The sequence below is a fragment of the Erpetoichthys calabaricus genome, chromosome 5, assembly GCF_900747795.2.
Source record: "Erpetoichthys calabaricus chromosome 5, fErpCal1.3, whole genome shotgun sequence".
Classification (NCBI taxonomy): Eukaryota; Metazoa; Chordata; class Cladistia; order Polypteriformes; family Polypteridae; genus Erpetoichthys; species Erpetoichthys calabaricus.
In genome coordinates, this window is record NC_041398.2 from 93,614,100 (window position 1) to 93,638,454 (window position 24,355).

The window sequence follows — 24,355 nt, forward strand, 5'->3', positions numbered from 1 at the left end:
ATCAATTAATACCACCTCCATAGCCAAGAAGGTGCAGCAGCGGCTCCAGTTCCTTCTGTGGCTGAATAATGCCGGCCTACGACCCCACAACCCCCCATTCTCACCACATTCTACAGGGGGCATTCTGACTATCTGCATCAGACTCTGATTTGGGACCTGCATTTTTTTTCTGAGCTTAAGGCCCTACAACAGAGAGTGCACACAGTAGAGAAGATCATTGAGAGCTCTCTGCCCTCCATTAAAGACACCTTTAGAAAGCTTTGCATCTGCACAACCCACAGCATTGTGAAGGCCTGCTCCCACCCCTCTGACGGTCCCTTTGTCCCAGTTTTTATTTGGTGACAATACTGTAGCATCTGAACCAGTTCAGCAACAGCTTCTACACCTTAGCTGTCCAGATTCTGAATTCAGGGCTGCCCCCCCATCCTCTGATTTGCTCCTAGCAACTTATTTATATGCAGTATGTTTGTTACAATAAAAATCAGCAGTAGTAACAAGTGTAAGTTATTATTTATTATTGTGACTCTACTTCATTGGGCCCTTAACCTGCGATTGCTTCATCCTGGGTGTGACATTAATCTGCATCCAGCCCTGCAAGCAGGTCCTTCAACTTACTGGGAAAACCTGGGGTGGGTGGCAGGATTGGCACTCCAGCCACCATAAAAAAAACCTCAAACTGTTCCAGTGTGGTGCTGAGGTGTCGCCCACTGCACTTGGGTCACCATCGCGGGGGCTCAACATGTGATGAGTGCAGCAACACACCATCAGTGCATGCTCTCAATCTGGTATTATTACTCTCTACTCACTTACCTATTATCATTCATTTATTTTTCTATGTACAGTGCCATGTTTTGCACTTGTCCTGTGTCTATGTACATGTTGCATGATGGCCCTAGGGAATGTTACTTTCTGCCACTGTATGGTGTATGGATGGTATGACAGTAAAGCCACTGAACCATCACAGAATCCATTATGCATTCTCCACTGTGCCAGAGGGTGCTTGAGGATAATGTCAGACCATCTCTCAGAAGACAAACTCAACCAAAAGTGGACCTTGCAACATGGCAATGACCCTAAACATAACAGTACATCCACCAAGGAATGGCTGAAAAAAAAGGAAGGTTTTGGAATGGCCAAGTTAGAGTCCAAATCGAGATGTTGTGGGAAGTCTGAAACACAAGACATCCCTCAACCATCACACAGCTGAAACCATTCCGAGTGGAGCAGTGGGGAAAACCTCTGCCCCAGTCGAAGTCGGCAGCAATCCCACCGTCAGGGGCGCCAAGCTAGTATAGCCTGGGGTGGATGTGCTTTTCTGCAGACAGAAATAGCATATCTATTTATATTTTGTTCAATAAATTACTGTAAAGTCAAAATTTATTTATTACATACCATTGTCTATACTTTTTAAATGAAACCTTAAGTCCATATGTTATGATGATCTCATGATTGTATATTTAATCATCTCAAATGTTAATAATTGAACCTCGTAATAATATACTTTTAAAAATATAAAAGAAGGCCAACACTTTAAAAATCTATAAAACAATTCAATTAAGTGCATAAAATATTAGTAACAATATCAAAGTAAATGAAAACTTACACTGTTGGTAATACATGAAGTACTGTAAATAGTTAAAACATAAACCAAATATGATTATGAAAATGACTTATTAATGAAACAATTATGAAAATAAGGAGGTTGGATAATTTAATAAAAATAAACCTCAAATTAAAACTCTAAAAAATATTTAATTACTGTATACAAGACATTTACACTGGACAGTAGACCCGTTAGTATCAGCACGTCATTTTACATGATCTGCTTTATTTGATATTTTGCAAAGTATCTGCAAAATATCCATGATCAAAGTAAAAAGTAACAAACAAAACAGAATTTGTGAACGACATAATATGGGCCCAATTTTTTTAATGAGCGGAAAAAAGCCGCACCGCATCGAGTGCCCATTTTATTGGCTTTCTTGGAAAAGGCTACTGTGCTGTAAGACATCCATTGCCGACTCGTATTTGAGGACATCTTGGTAGAACTGCTCGATACTTTTTTTCAGAGCTCTTAGTGCAGATGTTCGGGCTTTTGTTTTGTAGTTTAAGTGAAGCAATTTGTCTGTTAAGTAATGCAGCCACAGGACGTTACTGTGAGGGTGGTATTCACTCCAGCTGTTACTGCAAGAAACAAACATACGTCATTTAGTACACCAAAAAAACAAAAGTTCCATTATACAATGCTGTTTTTAGAAGATGTCAGTTACATCTAAATTCTAGCCATCGTGTACAAATATAAACATACCTTTCTTTTAATGAATTGAAGATCAATTGTCTATATTCAAATAAAAGAGCAAAACTAATATAGATAATAAAAGCTACCGATTTTGACAATGAGGCTGTTCATATTTTATAAACATGTGGCTGTGCGATGGGTAGCCATGTCGGCTCACACCTGACACCCAGCGGGATTCCTGGCCGTTGTGTGTTCAGTATGCATGGCCACCCTGCCCTGGCTTTGCTGGCACTTCCTCGCGCAGCTCAGATCATTAAGATGAGAAGAGCCCTCAATTCGAATCCGACAAGTGCTGCTTTTGGCATGTGATTTGTAACAAAACAAAAACACACCAACATGTCTAAACTGAACAAACCGCAATAAAACTAAGGCTGATTACCCAGCATTAAACGTCTCCAACTCAAACCGACTCTTGTATTAAAATCTTTAATTGATGCTTTGCCTCTTTAAATGATATATAGTGTACACTGCTAGGCACGGATTTAAACTCTGAATCTTTTACATTATTCATTTAGAGAGGTCTCTGGGTTGTTAGATGCATTTTTTTGGGAATGTGAAAAATAATAAAACAACCTTCCTTATCAGCTTGGTGTGATTAAGATTAGCACAGCCTGGGAAAACTACTTCGGTTAATAATGTAAACATGACAGATAATTACTGACCTCATTGTTAATTCCACATGGACAGATGCCCTCAAGTTTAGAAGGCATGCTGCATAGAAACAGACAACAAAACGTTTTTGTGTTCCCACTGATCTTGGCGAGATACAAACCTCTGCAGACTGAAGAAACACTTGAGCAGCTTACCTAGTCTTGAAGCGATTCATTATCATCATGATAAGTATCTTTCAACAACACTTTTAAAATACATTTCCCATTTTTGCTACCAATGCTTTATACTAAAATAAAGTTTACATTGTTTGGGTGGGCCAAAGTATAGTGATAAGAGCACCTTCTGTTGTCCACTGTCATATTCCAACAGGGGTTAGTAGCTAAGGAGGGACAACTTTCACAAGCTGAGCAGAGAGCGGGCACATGTGTGGAGTGACGCTCAGGTCTGAAGACATCTGTGTGGTCAGCTTATGCCAAGCTAGCACGTCTGTTTGCTCGAGGCAGCTGTCTATGTGTGGGTAAAGCCATAAACATGGGGTGCTATAAAGCAGCTGCATGGAAGTCTCAGTTTGCTTAATGTAGCTGTCTTCTAGACTTGGGGTGCTATAAAGGACATACTGTAAATATTTAGCACTCATTCACACATCATAGTTAGTTACAACTACACAGTGGAGATGAACCAAAATAAACAGATGGACGTCCAATACACACAAATCGCTGCCCGTCTCTGCCCTCCCAGGACCCTGAGCTAGATTGATCAGGATGGTAACAAATGACTGATGGTTAAATAAAGCAATATACACTACAGTAGATACCAGAACATCTCCACAAAGTTTCAACATTTGTTTATGTAATGGCTGAAACTGACACAACTCAAGACAGACACCTTTTCCTTGAAATGTGCATGGGTGATTTTAGGAAAGAGGTTTACAATTGTATTCCGATTTATCCAATCACATTCCAAGTCAAGTAGAAGGATTTCATCTAACAATTTCTGAAGTGATTCTTAGTAGCCCTAATTCAAATCCACTGTTCCTAAAGACTTCCTTGAAAGTTTTTTGGTTGTAATATGCTGAATTAACCAGAAGAAGCAAACCAAAGAGCCACAGTAGTTGTTTTCAGGTCCAGACCTGGGGGACCCTCAAGGCTGTAGGTTTTTATTCCAATCAATTTCAGTATCAGTGCACCATTCCTAGTTTTAATTGCTCACATTGATGAGTTATCTGGCCTATTTCTAAGAAATTCATACATATTTATATTTTTGCCACTGCTTATATTCTAATGTTTCTCTGCCTATTTTCCTTTTAGCTTACCCATTTCTGTACAGTTTGCTACCTTAAGTGCATCCAAATGCTGATTATTAGCATTAGCAGTGCAGATACAAATGCAAACAGACTGGTCTCCTTATTAAGAAATGTTTCTTAAAAATAAGCAGACAAATTAATATGGTACTGTAGTAACTTCTCTATGGTAGCATTCAACATTGTTATCGTTTGGATTAAATTACGGGAAGCAAACTCTAAAGAATAGAAAAACTAAAACTGTCCCTTGACTAGAACATGGTTTAGACTGGACCAGCCAAAGTCTGCACTTGAGGATCAATGGAAATCCTTGAAAAGAGCCAAAGCAGACATGGCAGCACATTTCTAACGACTTGGCAAAAACTCCCTCCACCCACACTGGACCATGGGGATTTCTAAAAGGAAACGCCAATGTCATCAGTCCGAAAAACTAAGGGATTCTTCAGGTATTTTTTTCTTTTTCTTATTTAAATTCACTTTAGATTTTGTAGCTCACATTTAAAAATTTTGAATAAAACAGAAGTATTAAAAATTTTAAATGTATCATTCTATAATTTCGTGAGACAATAAAAGAAGGAGCTGTATATTTTTGCAAGTACTACCATATATACTCGCATATAAGTTGGGTCTTGAAACCTGAAAAATCGATCATAAAATCAGACCCCAACTTTATGCCTGTTAAAAAAATCTTCTTGCCTCATCCATCTCGCATCAGTTTCTCAGACGCATCGAATTTTGTTGCAGCAGCGCAGTTACCAATTTCTTTCGCTACTTCAACAACGTTTAATTTAAAACCTGCTTCATATTTTCATCTGATTAAATGCTCCATTGTAGATAAGGGTTGCTCTTACCATAAAGGTGTATAAGGGTATGAGATACGAAAAACACAAAACAGTGCAAACGTTGCTTCAGAATAGATCAGGTATTACCGTGTGGTCACGTAGGCACAATAGAGAGAGAGAGTGCGAGAGAGAGAAAGAGGTTAGGCTGATACAGCGCACTGCCACACCCACATGCAAAAAAATAGGCAGTGGCTCCGTGGTTACTCTCTCAGGTGGGTGCTAGCATATCATAATCTCTTGGACCAATAGCATGAGTTTTCCGCATTCGACTTATATGATTGACATTATAAAATAGCAGAAATTTTACGGTAAAATCAAGTCCGGACTCATCCACGAGTATATATGGTATTCATTAACCTGGAAATTATGAGTCAACACCATTGCAGTTATATTTTTACCTCCACTAATACACTAATAACTATGTACAGTACATCATTTTAAAATTAAATGCCCAACTTAAATAATTCAATAAAATGGACTTAAACATGTTCAACGCTTACTTATTTTCTTTCCTCATTTTTCTATAAATGTCAAACTGATAGTCTCCTTGTCCCATAAAAAGTGCTTCATCAGATGAAATATCACAGGAAACTGTTAATCCATCTATGGAATGAACAAATTGAGTTACAAACACCTGATTTTCAATTTTCTTTATAAAATGTTTAACAGTAAACACAGTGCACTAATGTGTATAATATCTCTGCCTTCTATCAAAACATGCTGACAAAAAATTGTGACTGCTGCCAGTTTGTACACAACAAATGTTTAAAACTACTCTGCTTACTACTTGCATTGTAGTGTAGCATAAACACATTTAACTCAAACTGATCCATCACACATATACTATAAAAACAAAAAAGGGCAATGGCCATAAGCCATCTACTAAATACAAGCATCACTACTTCTACCTTAATGTGTGTTCTACCACACTGCTGGCACTAAACTACAAGTTATTAAAAAGTATCAAAATCATAATCATAACTTTATCAATAATGCTAAGAGCTTTATTTCAGGAACGATGTTTGCTAACATAAATTGTCAGTAACCGTGAAGTCTTTAATTGCCTGTACTTGTCACTTTGTTTAAAATAATGAATTGAGATTAGAGGATAAAGTTATTACAACTATATACATTCAGTGGAAAATTTGCTTCAAATGTGAGTTAATTAATCTGAACTTGTATAAGGTATTGCATTAGGTATTGACCGACTAACCTATTTCCAGTCTAGATAGAGTGTAGTCTATCAAATTCACATGATAGCCGTGAGTTGTTAAATTACGTTTAGTTCCATTCAACATGTATTCTTCTTTCACATTGTTGGTTTTCTTCACAAGTATATTTCCCCAATGTAAATCTCTGTTCAACAAAACAAATCATTTAAAGGGAGTTAAACAATTGAAATACTTTATATCAAGTAAAAAATATATATATTGAATGTTCTATTATAACCATTTAAAAGCATCGTAAAAAGGAGAAAGAAAATTCTGACATAATGATTGCCTAACAGGAGACAAAGACAGACACACAAATCACAAGAGATTATGGTACATATAAGGTGGTGTTAAACATTGACTAGATAGAAATGTGAAGAGAAATGAGCGAATGATTTGTGAATGGGTCAGTAACATTTATTAACTAGTGTGGGCTGTTCACAGGTTGAGAACCCCCATTTTTTAACTGACAAAAAGAACTGTCAATAGGGGATATTGTCCTTTAACCTTAGCACTGGGCAATATCACAAACATTAGACTTACTGTCATTTAGTGGAAGAAATGTGTTAACCCATAATATTTTCAATAAAAATTTTGAAGATCCCTTTAAAGAACTACAGGCTTCCTCAATCAGCAGTATTTACTATCAGTTCAGTAGCAAATACTGAAACAAAAAATCAATGAATTACCAGAAAAACTTTCAAAAGCATGGAATAATTTAGCTTGGATTAATTTCAGAAAAGTGCTGTTCATAAATTAACACAAGTTCTTTTTTATGAGCTGCACAGACTACTCTTCAACACTTGCTTCAATGAAGAGAATACAATTTATTCGTAACACAAATATTAGAGAAAGGGTAAGCATGTACAATGGGTTCAAGATATAGTCAGACCTCTTCATCTTAAATCTACAAAACAAAGTATGCATTACTTTTAATGGATAAATTTGCAATTTTTACTCATCAGTGTGTATACTCAGCAACTCATGATGGCAATGAGAAAACATGTTTTCAGGTAGCAGTTATAGCTTTAAGTCTTCTTGGGCAAGTCTCTACAAGCTTTGCACACCTGGATTTGACCAGTTTATTTCATTCTTCTCCAGATCCATTAGATTTAGGTCTCTTCACAACTGTTCAAGGGGGTTTAAGTCTGGGCTTTGGCTAGGCCACTCAAGAACTGTCACAGACTTGTACCAATGCCACTCCAGTGTTGTCTTGGCTGTATGTTTATGTGCACTCTGGAAAAGGTTTTTTCAAGAACCTCTATATATTTGGCCACATTAATCCTTCCATTAATTCTGACAAGTCTTCCTGTTCCTGCCACTGAGAAACACTCTCATGATATGATGTTGCCACCACCATGCTTCAACTCAGGGATGGTATTAGGCAGATGAGGAACAGTGGTCTTCACCAGACATACTGCTTGGAGTTCTGCCTAAACACTTCAGTTTTTGTTTCAACAGCCTAGTGAATATTTTTCCTCATGCTCCGAGTTCTTTAGACTGTTTAGCATATGCCTTTTACTTAATAGTGGCTTTAGTCTGGCCATTCTACTATTAACTACTGATTGCTGAAGCACTGCTGGGATGGTCACCCTTTTCCCAGGTTCACCCATGTTAAGAGTGGAATTTTGAAGCTTTATTACAGTGACCATTGGATTCGTGGTCACCTCCCTGACCAAGGCCCTTCTTGCTGCCGTAGTCTCAGGTGAATCTGTTCATTACATATACAGTATATGAGGCTGAGTAGCATGGTTCATACATGGTTGTTTCAGGATGGCAACTGGGCTGGATTTGAGGAGCATTTATGTATGCACATTTACAAGATGATTGTCATTTATAGAGGTACACTGCATACAAATGTGTGTACACAAGATTTTATAAATCAAAAAAATTTGGCGTACAAATATTTTCACTCTGTCCACCACACAAAGTCTTATAAATGAGACCCTGTGCGATGAAACATGCCGGGGACTTACACCTTATGTGCCTAGGATGCACAATCAACTGAATCATTTCATTTTGATTGATACTGCCTTATCAGACAAACAGAGGACCACTCGAGCAGTTCCACAATGAAATTCACCCCTTAGCTGAGAGACGTTTTATTAAAGAGTGCAGTCAAAGATTGCTCAGGTTTGAGAGATGCAGCTTCACTTTGCATACCAAATTCAAAAATGACAATGTCACTCTGTCCTACAACAAGGAAAAGTGAGTTTGCTGGTCTAACAAACCATTTACTGTATCTTCCTAATGCAGTCTGGGGGCAAATTATGTTGAAAAATCTCCTATCGATATCATAGAAATTACCAATTGATTCTCAAAAATAAAATAAACTTGTTAATATAGTTCCTACTTACAAAATGGAAGCCTTGACTTTTATGTATAATTAAATAAGGTAAACCATTTCTGAAAAATAGATATTCATTTTTGCAATTTAATATTTTTTCTTACCTGTGTTCAAAACAAAAAGCCTGTTCAGCCACAGCTAAGGCTGCAGTAACTTGATGCAAAATACTCTTTGCTGTAATCAGTGAAGGCAGCTAAAAAAATGAAAACATGAGGAACACTTTTATATTTACAGACTCTTTAAAAATATTTTCATATAAGTAAATTAGGACCATTTAGACCACATTGATATGTTCCATAAGCAGATATATCACTGTATGTTAAAACTGAAATCCCACATAACTTGCAAACACTGAAAATTCAGTGGGGTATCAGATGATGATATTTAATTAAGGAAAGAAAAACATTATGGCACATCTAACATATCTAAATTTCCATGATGATTAGATGCAATTACTGTATTTAATCCTGATTGTGTAAAAGTCTAGTAAGACAGAAATAGTGTTACTTCATATCAAGAGCTGTAGGTACTATACAATCCTTAAAGAAGCCTCTATATATCTGAACATGTCGAGTGCATTTGCACCATGGACTGTAATTTTGACTAATAGGTATTACAGGTATTATAATCTATACAGGATGGCACAGTGAGCTAGTGGTAATGCCGCTGGCTCAGAACAAGGAGACCAAGGTTCACATCCAAGGTGCTCCCCGTGTATAGCTAGCGTATTCTTTCTGGTGCTCCAATTTCCTCTCACAGTTCAAAAACAATGCAGGTTGGGTGAACTAGTGATGCTAAATTAGCCCCTGATGTGGTGTGTGTGTGTGTGTGTGTGTTCACTCTGTGATGGCCTGGCACCCTGTACAGGGATTGATAATTGCTGAAACAGACCCAGCCTTCTCACAACCCTGCTCTAGATAAGTGGGTTTGGAAGAGGGGTGAATAATTTATACTATTAAGATTAACCAAAAGGGCATATCTAACACTAAAGGCACCCTAATAATATTATTTAAAAAGACTCTGAAAGTGGGTCCTAAAGTTCAAAAATAAATTCACCAGTCAAAATTTGTTGGAGACACACATTGGAAATGTTCACCTTTTTCATTGATTGACAAGATTTAAGTGACAGTTATTTAGTTATGCAATATCAAGCCCACATTTGTACAAAATGATATTTTAAAAGAACAACCAAAAATTACTCCCACTGCATATACTGTATCTGCAGCTTTGTTAGAATCTTATCAAGGAAACTCCGAGTAAACCTTTCACAGTGATTATGAAATTAGTACCAAATCAAAACAACTGAGAGCACCTAAATTATTTTCAAGAAGAGGCCCTCAGCTTACAGTTTTTTATTATTAGCCTCAACATGTATGGATAATGCTCTTCACTGCTGCTATACTTTTTCAAATATTCAGATAATATACATTAAATATCATTTAAAACATTGCTAGTGCTGTATAAAACTTACCAGCAAAACTGAAATACAATAAGGTGGCTTTCTTCACTCTGCAGCTTATATAGTGTCCCCTCTTCAAATTAAAAGCAAGCCTAATACTCCAAAATATCAACTTACTTTTTTCTGCATGTTTTCAAGATCACTCCCTCCAAATTCAAATTCTAGTACCAGAAACAACTGGTCATTTCCAAAGAAATCTGAAAAATAAATCAAACGTATTTTAATCTTTGTTGCTACTTACTGAAAAACACATGGTTCAATATGATTAAGAACTTTATACAGAAGTCATTAGTGTAAAACATTTTAATGTCTAACAGCATGCTGGTGCACTGGTAATATGCTTATCTAAGAACAATTAAACTACTCTAAAATCTCTAGGATAATATCTTGCTAGGCGAATCAATCAGCTTTTCCAATCATTTGTATATCAAGTAAAACTTGAGTTAAATTTTAAAAATAATTTACACACATGCTTTACGAACTGAAGATCCTGAATTGGTCTTTAGGCAAGAAAGGAGATGTACTCATTACAATCTTATATTAATTTACTAGGGGGCTCTGCCCCCTGCTCGCTTTGCTCGCCAACCCCCGGGTTTGGTTAACCAGATATACAATTTAAAGAGATTGTTATTTTCATGGCAATTGTTACATATGCATTATTTTCACTTTTACTTTAAAACCTAAGTTAAAACAATACTTGGAATTATGTTTTCTTCAAGATCGCACTGAATTTTGATTCCATGTTTGGATTTACATTGTGACAACGCAACATATAACTGCCCATTTTTTTTCTCACTAATAAATAATCCGACTTTTTCGAATGTTTGTCCCTGTGATTTGTTAATTGTCATAGAAAAAGCGATTCTCACGGGAAACTGTAAACGTTTTAATATGAATGGCATATCAAGATCTGCTTTTGTGCCTAATGTTATTCGCAGAAAATGTACTACATTACCTTTCTTGTCGCCTGTTAAAATTTTACATGTTAGAATTGTTCGACCAATTTTTAATACAATTAATTCTGATCCATTGCATACTCCATCACTCATACATAAATTACGAAATAACATTAAGATACATCCTTCTTTTAACAGTAATTTGGCTGGTGGAAGACCGGATGGTGTTAACACTTGTAGATATTCGACAGGATATTGTAAATTGATGTTTTCATCTTCTGCACGATCACCACCAACTGCTTCAGCATAGTCTATTGATATGCATTTAATCAATTTGCCATGTAACCGATCGACAATTTTCGCATTAATTCGTTTGACTTCATCGTTTCTTGCTGTCATATTTAGATGAATGGGTGATTCTAAACTGGATCTTCATAAGCGTGTGTGTGTGTGTTCACAAGTAAGTCCTTAAATAGATTGGTGTCTGCCCAGGTTAAGTGCTGAATTGCACCTGATGACCGCGGTCTTGTTTGAAAATAGTTGTAAGTCGCAGTATTAGTCTTGTCTCGTCCCAAGGTTTTTTTTTATTATAATAGAGAGAAAACAAAGTCATTAAGTTAGGGTAATTTACAAATCATGTTCAAAGGATTGAAAGCAAGTTTATAATGATTGTTTGTATGTTATTCATAATAAACAAACCAACCATCAGTGGCATGGTGGCACAATGATAGCACTGCTGCTTCACAGTAATGAGACCAGGGTTTGTGTTCCGAGTCCTCCCTTTGTGGAGTTTTCCTGTTCTACCTGTGTCTGAGGGGGGTTTCCTTCAACTGTCCAGAGACATGCAGGTTAAGCGAGTTGATTATGCTAAATAAGGCCCTGTCCTGCCTTGCGCTCCTTACTAGCTGGGATAGGCTCTAGCACCCCCCATTTCCCTGGTCTGGATTAAGCAGTTTAGAAAATCACATGACAAAACAGCCATTACAAAAGATTCAGGCAGTGACTTGTTTCGTTTTCGGAAATTGCTTGTTTTGATAGGTTTAACCATAACTGGACCAATCTGAATAGACGATAATGTATTTGCTTACGAATGCAATTTTCAACAGTGATATTTTGGAATTGAAGGTATGCACTGTTTAACCAGCGGAATCTTAAATCTGTGCAACTTCTTTCAGATTCTATTGTAAATAAATAAACCACAGAAAAAAAATACTCACTTGTTGCTGCTCTATTATAGTTTCCTTTAGACATAACCAAAATTAACTTTCAGGATTCCCACTTCCTTACCAGGGAATTTTATGTATAAACACTATCAACCCATAAAATTACTTTATCTCTGTGGTATTTAACAAATAAATAAACCCCAGGAAATTCCTAGGACTGTTCACCAGAGAATTTCCATGGCTATGTATTGAAGAGGTAGCAAGCTTCATTCTTTGTTTAGTAGAAGAGATACAGAGCTTTGTTGACTAAATTTAGTAGCATGGAGAGCAGAATATTATTAATACCCAACTCTGACCGGTACAGTTGGTGTGGATAGCTGAAGAAGACGCTGAAAATGCAAATTAAACACTCAGATACTACAGTATACATCCAACAACCACACTTTTTAATAATCTGATTTTTACAGATCAGAATGCCATTTTATATAAATAAAAATGTGGTATAATCATCTACAAAAATATTAACTCACAAAATAGCAACACTTGTTTATTAGGTTTAATATTTACCTTACAACAGATTACCTGTTTTAATAGACTGAACCTTATTTTGTCAGGGTTTTTTTTCCTTTCTTTAAATAAATTGTGTACAAAGCTTAATGCCTTTTACTAATTCAAGACAACAATACTCAATTTAATTCTGCACTGAGATGTTAGTTTTTCGAATAGTTATTTTCCTCAGTTTTAGTTTGTGCATTAAATATTGGGAGGCAATAAAGTTCTTCATGAATTAAAACTGTGAAGACAGTTTAGTAATTTTCTAACAGTATACACATACACTAGAATTTAACACATTCATTTTTGGTCAATAGACAGTATTAGCAATACTTGTGTTCTTATCTTAATATTTCATCAGCCTTGGGATGTACAAAACGTAAAATGATAATCTGTTAAAAATACTGGAATCATCTTAAACATATGTATATTGTACCTGGTCGATCATTTTCAGATTGTCTCTCTTTATCAAATGCATCCCAAGCCTTAAGCAGGGGTTCAGGATAGGATCCCTTAACACAATGCAGACTAAGGAATAAAATAAACAAATAAATAAGACAATGCTACACTTGACAATGAATTTTAAAAATTAAATAGTAAATTCTACACTAGCAACATTCTTACAAATATTATTAGAGAAAAACTATACAAACAAAAAGAAGGTGTTACATTTGGTCAAAGGGCCTGGAAGAGCTTGACATCTTTTTTTTTATTTTAACTAAGTCTATGTCAACAGTGCACTGACAAAATACTAATATAGCTAAGCTATAAATATATAAAGTTAGAATTGCTAAATTTAAAGTTCAAGTAAAATTTTAGGTACCATGTTGGAAAAACAAGCAAAAGATATTTCTGTGACAACAGCAATAAAGATGTTATAATAGCAGATGTCAACTTCCAACAAGTATTACATATCTCATAGCTCATAAAATGAAACATAAAAGTGATGAAGTAACACATACCTGTGTAAAGTTATAAAACCATCTGATCGATTGTGTTTTCTTTCTTTCAAGCTGCTTAGTTCCCTATGAAATACAGAATAGAATAAATATAAACAAAAGCCAAGTTGTTTTGAACAGATTGTCCATTACAACTTTCCAAAAGCACTGTGCTACAATACAGATTTTTTTCAAAACCTTTATCTTGGCACAGATAATTCAATGAGTGATTAATATTATTAGCAGTGTATTAAGTGTACGACAAATTAACTTCAGTAATCCTAAATATTAAAAAGTAAAATAGATATATCTAAGTACTCTTGGAATAAAGGCAAAATAAATATTAGTAGCAGATAATGTTATTTACTACAGGTATACACACCTGTGCATGATTCAAAGGAAGAATGAGCAGAAGAATTAAGCTGCTTTGAAGGTAGCATGATGGCGCAGCGGAAGCACATAATCCACAACTCTACCAATTTTTCACGCAAAACAAAGTTGTGTGTGCATAAAGAAAGGATAACCATCCAAAAAACATTCAGTCAGTGACTGATGGTCAGAAACATTATCATGGAACTTGATGAAACAAATGGAGTATAGTAACAGAGTGTCTTAGAATGACACTGTTAATCTTAGTCAACAGTACAGAAAGAGGCATGCTGAAACACACAATTTGATATGGCTTTCATGCTGGTCAGTCAAGCAACTAACAATTTTACTGTCTTTTAGTACTCAAAAATAATCTTGAATTTATACGGTGGATGACGTATGGCAGCCAAGGAGAACAATTTGAGTTCCAATCAGATTCAATTTTTCTGTTGTCAAGATGGCTGACATTGGGTATCTTGTTACAAGTACAGCAAAATTTGAACAACACAAGTTATACCTTTCATTGAAGTATTTTAATAAAAGCGATTCTATTTGCATTACAGTTGGAGCATGTGACATTTCCAATATATGAAAAAAAAAATTGAGATACATAAGGTTTTCAAAGATGTGTACAATATGCACCTCTAGGACTTGTTACATCTTAAATCCACTACTATTAAAGAAAACAAAATATAAAACAAAACCTACTTGGAAATAATTATCTCATGTAGGATTTCACCAAACATCTTCTGGTTCTCTCCATTCACAATATCCTTTCCCTCAATAGGAATGATCTGAATTGAAATCAGAGACAGTACTGTTACACACACACATATATACATACAGAGCATATACATATACATACATACACACACACATATATATATAAATATACATGCACATAAACAGGATATAAAAGGTCTACAAAATCCCAGACTTTGGGTAATAAAAAAATGAAACCAAGATAAAATCCTGTCAGAAATTCCACCTTCATCGCAAAATTGCAATCTATACAAAGCAGATGAAAACAAATCAAAAACTTTAGTGAAAAAAGGAAAAAATCATACAAAAGCCTGGTTGTATTAGTGTGAATACCCTTTAATAATCAAGGATTTGGCTGCGTTCAGAATCAACCAATCACAATAAATCTCAACTGAAATAGTAGTCAGTATACAGTTGACATCAATTAAAGTGGCTCTGATTGAGCTCAGATAAAGTTTGCCAGTTCCTGTAGGATTATGCAGAGATCCAAAGAGCTTTTAAAACATGAATGGGCTCTCATCACTGAAAGGAATCAATCAGGTACAAAAAAGTATCCAAACCATTAAACATCCCATGGAGCATGGGGAAGACAGTCATCAACAAGTGGGAAAAATGTGGCTCAACAGTGACTCTATCAAGATCAGGTCTTCCCTCCAAGACTGATGACAAGACAAGGAGAAAACTGGCCAAGGAGGCCACCAAGATGCCTACAGAAACATTAAAGGAGATGCAGGATTTCCTGGCAAGAACTGGTTGTTCACTACATTTGACAACTATCACTCATGTTTTTCATTTGTCTGGTTGTTGGGTAGGGCAACAAAACAAAAGCCTTTTCTCACAAAGAAAAACATCCAAGCCTGACTAAACTTTGCAAAACGGTACACTCTCCTGTTTGGTGCAAAATAACAGCACATCATTAAAAGAACACCATACCCACAGTGAAGCATGGTGGAGGCAGCATCATGCTTTGGGGCTGCTTTACTTCAGTTGGAACTAAGGCTTTAGTCAAGGTGGATGGAATCATGAATAGCTCCAAGTATCGGTCTATTTTGGCTCAAAATCTTCAAGCATCTGCTAGGAAGCTGAAGATGAACAGGAACTTCGTCTTTCAGCATGACAATGACACAAAGCAAACATCAAAATCAACAAAGTGATGGCTTCATCAAAAGAAGATCAATGTTCTGGAATGGCCCAGCCAAAGCCCAGGCCTTAATCCATTTGAAAATCTGTAGGGTGACTTGAAGAGAGCTGTGCACAGGAGATGCACTTATAATTTGTCAGATCTGGACATTTTTACCAAGGAGGAGTAGACAAAAATTACAAGCCCAGATGTGCCAAACTGGCAGACTGAGTGCTATAATAAAATCAAAATGTGCTTCAACTAAATACTAGTTATTAGGGTGTGCACAGTAAGTTATAATAAGTTATAATGGAGCTCATTACTACAAGTGCCACTCTAGGTGACAACTGAACTGCTTTAAAAGTTACCTTTAAAGCAACAAGTTCGTCATTGTTATTGGTTGTGCAAAACACTTCTCCAAAAGCTCCTTCACCAATCTTTTTACACTGCTTCAATTTGTTTGATGATAAGCACTCTTCAAATGATATAGGGCCTTCTTGCTTGCATTCATGATAGACTTTTTCTGCATCAGAGATGTCACACATACTGTTTGGAGAATTCTGTGTATTAAAACAAAAATGATTAAGAGAGATATGTATGTAAATTCAGATCTATTACATACAGAACATTATTTCCATATTAGTTGTTATTTTTCTGTACCAACATTGTCTAATTCATAGTTGAGAGCAGCCTGAGCCTATCCCATATAAGAAATAAGGCAGGAAATCACCACTAAAATGCCTGGTGCACATCAGGCAAATTCGGAGTTACCAATCAAACTAAAATGCACTTTACTACAAGAGAGAAAATAAATTAATCAGAATACGTGCATATAAGAGGAATAGGCATACTATAGCTTATAGAGACAAGATTTGAACCTACTCTCAGTATAATAAGGCAGCAGCACTAGCCACTACCCAACTGTGCCACCCTAAAATGGGGGAGAACCTGCAAATTGCACATAGACTGACTGCTCTGCACTGCTACCCTAAGCAAAGTATGTTCCAATAATTTATTTCAATAGTTAAATTTAAAAATGTTAAAGTAGAAAGTAGAGTTTAGACATTAACAAACAAAGTTCTGTATAGCCAGCTCCATATTAATCTATATAACATTAAAGATACTTAAAACATATTTAATCATGCAAGTGTTCATTAAAGGTGTGTGCCGAGAGAAGAGAATTCGAACTTTAAATAATTTATCTCAAATCTCTACTATATTTTTTAAATCTTATACTTGGCTTGTTTACTGTGAAGCCAAGCACATTGAAAGATGCTTGTAAAGGCACCTTCAAACTTATATTATAGCCAAAAAAAAAGGAAATATGGAAAAGTGAGGATGAACATAATAGCACATACAGTACTAAACAATTTTGAAACACTGGGAAGAGTATGAGTAGACTTGGTGTGTAATTTTTAAAAATCCCTAAATTATATATTGCATAGAGTAACCTAAAGCCAAACACAAATCTTAAATTTATAGTTTCATTTACAGTTGAGGTATTCTGTGCACTTACCAATAAAGAAATGTTTCCAGAGAAATGGCTCAAAGATTCTGCGGTAAGATCAAAGTTGGTCTTTAAAAGATTTGTACTTGTATCTAGACAGGAAAGGTTCAATTTCTTTGGAGTAAAAACAGCTGAAAAATAAAAGATCATGTTTTTAAAAAATAATGCCATACCAATATCTGGATACATTAAACTGATTAGTGAAATGACTTCACATGTAGCAAAAATGTTTTAAGTAGATATTCACAAACAGGTTACAAACATTATGTGGAGGCACCGTTCACATAAAATTACAATAAGCACCAATTCTGACATACAAACAGATTTAAAACAGATCTGTGGAAAAAAAAAATGTTGAACGGAAAACTAGCATAAATAGCAGTTTTTACATTCACTTCATCCAGATGCTTTTCAAACTTACTGTCCCTAAATAAATACAAATTCACGATTGCATTTATTTACGTATATGATAGCCAACAAAAGACACATCTTTGTATGGTATTAAATGACTACTTGTCAGTACTCAACAACGCCTGAGGAATCTGATATGAATTACAATGCAAAGTTTTTATTTGTATTTCTAGGATATGCATATTTTTGAAGAGGACTATTAAAAAGCAAACTATTTTTTATATGGTGTCTGTTGTATCTATATTCTATAATCTGTACTTTTAAGGATTTTAGGATCTTTTGAGTATTTTTTCTCCACAAAATCTCTTTAAAATAACTTTAATTCTGTAGTTGTGTGCAATCTTGCATAATATCAGTTTTTGTGAAGTTGCGTGTTTGTGTAGACTTGCATTTGGTGTTGACCTGAAAATACAGGTGTCTCTCGAATTAGCAAATCATTGTCACTGAGAACATTCACATTTCATATCAAAACAAACAATAAAAAGGAGCCAGCAGAGTAAGATCAGCTGTTGTGTGGTAACCTTCAGCATTGTAAAGGAAAGACTACATGTTGCTGAACCTTGTTGCAAGCTGAGGGAGGAAGGTATACTTTTAGAAAGTTGTTCAGTTTAAGCTCAAATTTGTTTCACAGTTTAAGTTAAGGAGTAATCATTTCAGCATAAAAGTTAAGCAACACATTTATTATACAAGACTTCTGTATTGAAAAGATTTGTTTTCACAAAAACATATTACACATCTCTTAATTGCATGCTCAAGCGTTGCTTTAAAATAAAATAACCATGAAGGAAGTTAAAAATATGACATCTTTTCAGTAGCTTAAAGAACTGTCTCATGTTTTCCTGACTTCTAAAAGAGCAGAGATGTCTAAAGAAACATATAATTTCTCAAGTCATCTATGTAATAAAGTGCTAAGGTCTGTGTGTATCTCATCCCTACGAGCAACCTGATCAGTCAGTTTAACTTTCATGACATAATCAACAAAGGAAGTGCTGCGAGTGTGAGACATACTATTGAGTTTTAAAGGCGAAAGAGGCACACAAGAGTCACCTTCAAAGACAGAAAGTATGAAAGTGGACAGGAGGCAATCAAGGCATCTTGAAAGGAGTATGAGAAGCAAGCTTTACGGTAACAAGCTAAATAAAGGGAGTGCCGGTCAAGAGAGGTTCAGACACACAAGGATACTCAGGAAAGGCAATGAAGATACACCACGTACAGAAAGTGAGAGAATACATTTTAAAATATTTGACATTATCAGTCTTTAAGAAGTAACATGGCTAGTGATTCTATAAATTGCACTGAAACCATTGTCCAAAGTTAATTTGACACTGTATGGTACATCTGAATGTGATAAATTGTTGCACAGTATCACGAATTAAGAAACTGTCTGCTGTCATTGCTGTTTTTAAACTTCTAATGCTGCACATGTCATGGTCTAATAATAAATAAGCATCAAACTGAACAAGGTTAAAAAAGAAAAAAAAAAGACTTCATTAAAACGCATTTAAATATGTCTACCAGTTATTTTTTTTTTGATACATCTTGCACTGTCTTTATGAAGCAAAATTACAATTCCTACTTTCTTAGACAAAAGAAACATTCAAATTTATACTGTTCAAAAGTTAGGATTTCTATAAATTTACAGTACCCAAGTATTCCTGAATTGCTTGTCTTTTGTTATTTATGTTTAGATGAGACAAATTGTGACTTTCAAAGTGACATGTACAGGAAATTATATGTACAGTACTTCTCTATTTGTAATATGATTATCCATCCGTTTGCTTAGTGAAAGTAGCATAAAACTGAAATGCATACAAATAAAAACAAAAAAAAAAAAGACTCTTCTTACAGTGGAAAAATCATAAATATTCCAGTATTTTTTCTTCATGTTACAAAGTAATCATGATACGGTCATAAATGCATGCATTTCATAAATTCAAAAGCAAAGTTAAAGAAATAATCAAACATACCTATTTTTTTCTTGTGTATAGAAAGTGCTGCTTTGAGCCTTGACCAGCTGTGTGTACTTAATAATGCCTGGAAACCAAAGCTCTTTGGAGTGGCCATGAGTGAAACATCCTTGATATTCAGAAAACAGTCACCAAGTGTGGTCTGTATAAATCCAATAAATATTTAATTAATATACAGTTTTACATGTCAACATTTATGAAGAAAAACGAACAGATGAAAATTATTTCAACTTCAGACAGTAGCTTCCAGTCATCCAAGTAAAGTTGTAAGTTATAATCCAAATTCAAAGGTTTTAAAGGCAATTTCTAATGAACACACATCTAAGATTAGAACTATAATCTTTTTGGCTACATGTCAGTCTACAAGTACCTCTTATGAGCACAAATGCCTTAGATGAATAACCAGTTGGTGTTTTGGGAGAAACCCAAGATTGTGGTTTATTTGTTACTCATTCTACAAATTAAGTGATTAACAATAAGCTCTAATTTTACTTTGTGAAAATAAAAATCAAAGTTAACACAGTGTCTCAAATTTCTCCAAATACAAGCTGACCACCAAAAATGCCATTTCAGGCCAAACTGGTTATTAATTTGTATTTTTATTCTTATTAAATAAGGTGAAAGGTCCATGTTACATTAAAACTAGGGGCAATTGGGTAGCATGATTGTTTTCAAAATGTCCCACAGGGAGCTCCCACTTCAAAAGTCATTCACATCAAACTTCCCTCTTCTGCCCAACAGTATATAAATGCAGCATCATTTGTGTTCATAAAAGACATGACAATCTCAAGCTAAATGAGGCAAGATGAACAAAAAGGGCACATATCATTAACATTGCCAGATTCATTTCTTTACTGATGAGGTAACTATTCATTTTGTGGACCCCAAACCAATGCAATGACTGATTTATTAGAAAAAGAAAAAAAATGAAAGAAAAAAAAAAAAGATCTAACAACAGAGCATTGTTAAACCCATTTACTCCATTTCAGTGCTGCATGGCGCTATTGTCTAACCTAGCAGCATCAGCCACAAGATAGTGTTGTGTAGAAATCTTCCGAAAAAACTGCAGAGCATATAAAGCCGTCTCAGGTCATGAAATGAGCCCGGTGGATTGGGTGCTGCTCATTTTTATTTCAGTTGTAATCACAAAACATCCCCATTTCTCATCATCCACTTTATATGTTATCTTCATAATAATGACCTCATGTTGTACCTGTTTTCATAACAATTACCTTGCCTTGTGAACTCCTTTCCCCTAATAATCAATCATTTCATAACAATCATTAGGGCTCGAAGGTCGTACTTGCTGCGTGGCCTGGAGATGACCATCATCTGAACACGTTTTACATTTCTCACATTCCTAATCTTGATGTAATAAATATTGGAGACCTTTTAATTGACCAGTCCTCATCATTAAGTTGGAACCATGGTGACCCACATATGAGAAACTGAACAGTTCAATTAGTAATTGGTTGTTGAACCAGCATCCAGTAAGACTAAAATCATAGGTAGCTATGCTGGTAAGCGCAGCACACAGTTTAACTGATAAGGGCTAAGCTGCTAGGGCTGAATGAAAATGGCTGCTTTGATAATCAACTCTTAAACTCATTTATAGCTCTATCTTAGCTAACACAATGCAGCTTGCTTTCAACTTGATCATCTAGAATATATTCATAAGCCTTAATATATAAAATTAAATGCCATTTAAAACATTTTTATACGTTTAAGGTGTTTATGCACTAGAAAGTTTACTTAGTTTTCTTTAAGTTTAAGGGCCTTGAAGGTTTGCAGAAATTGTTTAGAATTTGGCGAGTCAAAAGGCCCAGCAGAACCACCATGTCCCAAAGCAAAAGTTTGTTTACTCGTCCTTGGTTCATAGGGAACAAGGCAAGTGAAAAGCAAGCAGGCCACATTAAAAACAAAAGCAGTGGCCTGTAAAATAATAGTGTCTGTCTAAGCCACTTAAAAAGATGTCAAGCATCTCCTTTAAATAGTCAATAGTTCTAAAACCAATAACAAGGCATATTGATCCTTGATCTAAACTTTAACAACAGAAACTAACCCTGAATGGACCCACAATCCATTACAGGGTTCAAAAAATCTAAACTAACACTGAATTGAAATTAACACTTTTACTGTGTCCTTGAAATTAATATACCAGTTCCAAAACATTCACATATTTAACAAAGCACATTTAAAAGTATTATAAAAATGAATGTGTTCAAGTGACTTAACCTCCAACTACATTATGAAAACCAAAAAGGAACATTCATGTGGTGTTTTGTTGCCACTAGCCACTTACATAAAAGCTTCCAGGAAGTGGAAAACACAAAATATATACTCTATATCAGTCATACAATGTTATACATTTCTCATTCATTTTTTAAAAATACAACCTAATTTTTAATCAGGCATTAAAAATAAATAACATCTGATTTGAAATTATGAACTATTCCTGTTTTTTTCTTCCACAAATCAACTTCTCTGTATGTAGAATGAGCACTCTGTGTTTATTTATTTATAAAGAACTTTAAAAACAACATCATGGCTGACCAAAGTGCTGTACAATTAAAACCCAACATATCAGACAAACAATAACCAAAGGGTAAATGAAACAGAAACACATAAGAGCTGAAGAGATTCATAATAAAAAGCATACAGATACCCAACATATCATACTGGGATAAAAGCCAGAGAGTAAAAGTGTGTTTTTAAATAAGATTTAAAGACAGCTAGTGAAGGAGCCTGCCTAATGTAAAACGGCAAATCGTTCCAGAGTTTTGAGGCTGCAACTGAAAAAGCCTGATCATCTCGGAATTTGCATCGTGTCTTAGGAGCACGTAAAAGCATTTGGTCTGCTGACCTGAGAGAGTGAGACAGTACATAAGGGTGTAGCAGTTCTGATAAATAAAATGGGGCACAACCATTAAAGGATTTAAAAACAAATACAAGGATATTAAAATGGATTCGAAAACAAACTGGAAGCCACCGAAGGGAAGCCAAAATCGGGGTAACATGCTCATGCTTTCTTGTGCCAGTTAAAAATCAAGCAGCAGCATTTTGCACCAGCTGTAGGCGAGCAATAGAGGCCTGGCTAATTCCAAAAAGAAGTGCATTGCAGTAATCTAGACGAGACGTTATAAAAACATGTATCACTATTTCAAGGTTGCGTTTAGACAAAACAGGCTTGATTTTTGACAGCCGCCTCAACTGGAAAAAGCAAGATTTTACCACTGCATTCACTTGGCTATCAAGTTTTAAAGTGGAATCCATTTTCACACCTAAATTTGTGATCATGGATTTCTCAAATTGAGCCACAGTGGAAAGGTCGATGCAGGAGGTCCCGCTGGTGCCATTGGGTCTAAATAGCATGACTTCTGTCTTGTTCTCATTAAAACTTAGAAAATTTAATGCCATCCAACTCCTTATGTCAATAAGGCAATCAAGCAGGGGCTAGACAAAACATGGACCTTGGATCTTCGGAGATAAATAAACCTGACAGTCATCTGCATAAAGATGAAATGAAATACCGTGTTTCTGGAAAATAGCGCCGAGTGGCAGCAGGTACAAGGAGAATAGAAGAGGTCCCAGAAACCAGCCCTGTGGTCCACTGTTAAAAGAATCTATATATATAATTCACTAAGCAGCCGCCAGCGCAAGCAAGACACCCATGGAGCACGCAGGACGGTGCCATGCCCACCAACTCTAAGACCATTGGATACGACCACAACTCGCAGAGCGACGCCCACCAACTCGGACGCAGCAACTCACAAAGCACGGCGTCATTGGATACAACGATAACTCGCAGAGGCACGCCCACCAACTCGGACGCAGCAACTCACAAAACAGGGCGTCATTCGCGTTCGTCTATGCTACACTCCACATGCACCTCTGAGCAACATTGACTTTTCATTATTCTTTTCGGTTACGATGCACGACCGCGTCCACCATCGCAAACTGTTTACACGCCATGGTCTTAGAGTTGGTGGGCGGGTCTCCGTGAGTTGCTCTTGCGAGCGGGCACATGACCAGGCAGTGTGTACGCTTCGAGAACGAGGGTGGACGTGGCAGGACCATCTAAGAAGAGGTATGTTTGTCGCGGATGTGAATCGCTGTATGCAGCATGTAAAATAGTTTGCGAGGGGTATCCCATGGTCTTAGAGTTGGGTCTCTGTGAGTTGCTCTTGCGAGCGGGCAAATGACCAGGCAGTGTGTATGCTTCGAGTGCGAGGGTGGACGCGACAGGACCATCTAAGAAAAATCATGTTTGTCGCGGATGTGAATCGCTGTATGCAGCGTGTAAAACACTTTGTTTGTCACGGATGTGAATCGCTGAATGAGCGTGCAACGGCGGTCCTCCAATTGTCAGTCACGGACAATTGTATGTTGCCCTCTCCAGAGTTCCATCTTTTCATTCACCTACAGTCGTATCCTCAAACCTACCCCATTTGGACAACTGTGTCTTTCAGGAAGTGTTCACCCATCAATACATAATTATGCAGCGTATGCTATGCCGCGGGTTAGCTAGTATCATTAAAAACCCTTTACAGAGAGGACTCAGTGCTGTGGTGAGTTTTAAACCCAGACTGGAACACTTCCA

The 24,355-nt window shown here is 36.0% G+C and overlaps 1 protein-coding gene across 1 annotated transcript in view; it reads right to left on the reverse strand.

Moving 5' to 3' along the window:
* Positions 1-1,606: 1,606 nt before the first annotated feature.
* Positions 1,607-24,355, reverse strand: part of haspin (histone H3 associated protein kinase) — a 66,650-nt gene continuing 43,901 nt past the window's right edge. The window contains exons 8-18 of the mRNA XM_028801774.2: positions 19,756-19,897; positions 17,387-17,508; positions 16,239-16,430; positions 14,697-14,782; positions 13,644-13,706; positions 13,118-13,209; positions 10,188-10,267; positions 8,716-8,804; positions 6,267-6,409; positions 5,554-5,656; positions 1,607-2,184 (exon numbers count right to left, since the gene is read on the reverse strand). Of these exons, the coding sequence (XP_028657607.2) occupies positions 1,971-2,184; positions 5,554-5,656; positions 6,267-6,409; positions 8,716-8,804; positions 10,188-10,267; positions 13,118-13,209; positions 13,644-13,706; positions 14,697-14,782; positions 16,239-16,430; positions 17,387-17,508; positions 19,756-19,897 (1,326 nt within the window). The 3' untranslated portion in view covers positions 1,607-1,970. The remainder of the gene's footprint in view (positions 2,185-5,553; positions 5,657-6,266; positions 6,410-8,715; positions 8,805-10,187; positions 10,268-13,117; positions 13,210-13,643; positions 13,707-14,696; positions 14,783-16,238; positions 16,431-17,386; positions 17,509-19,755; positions 19,898-24,355) is intronic.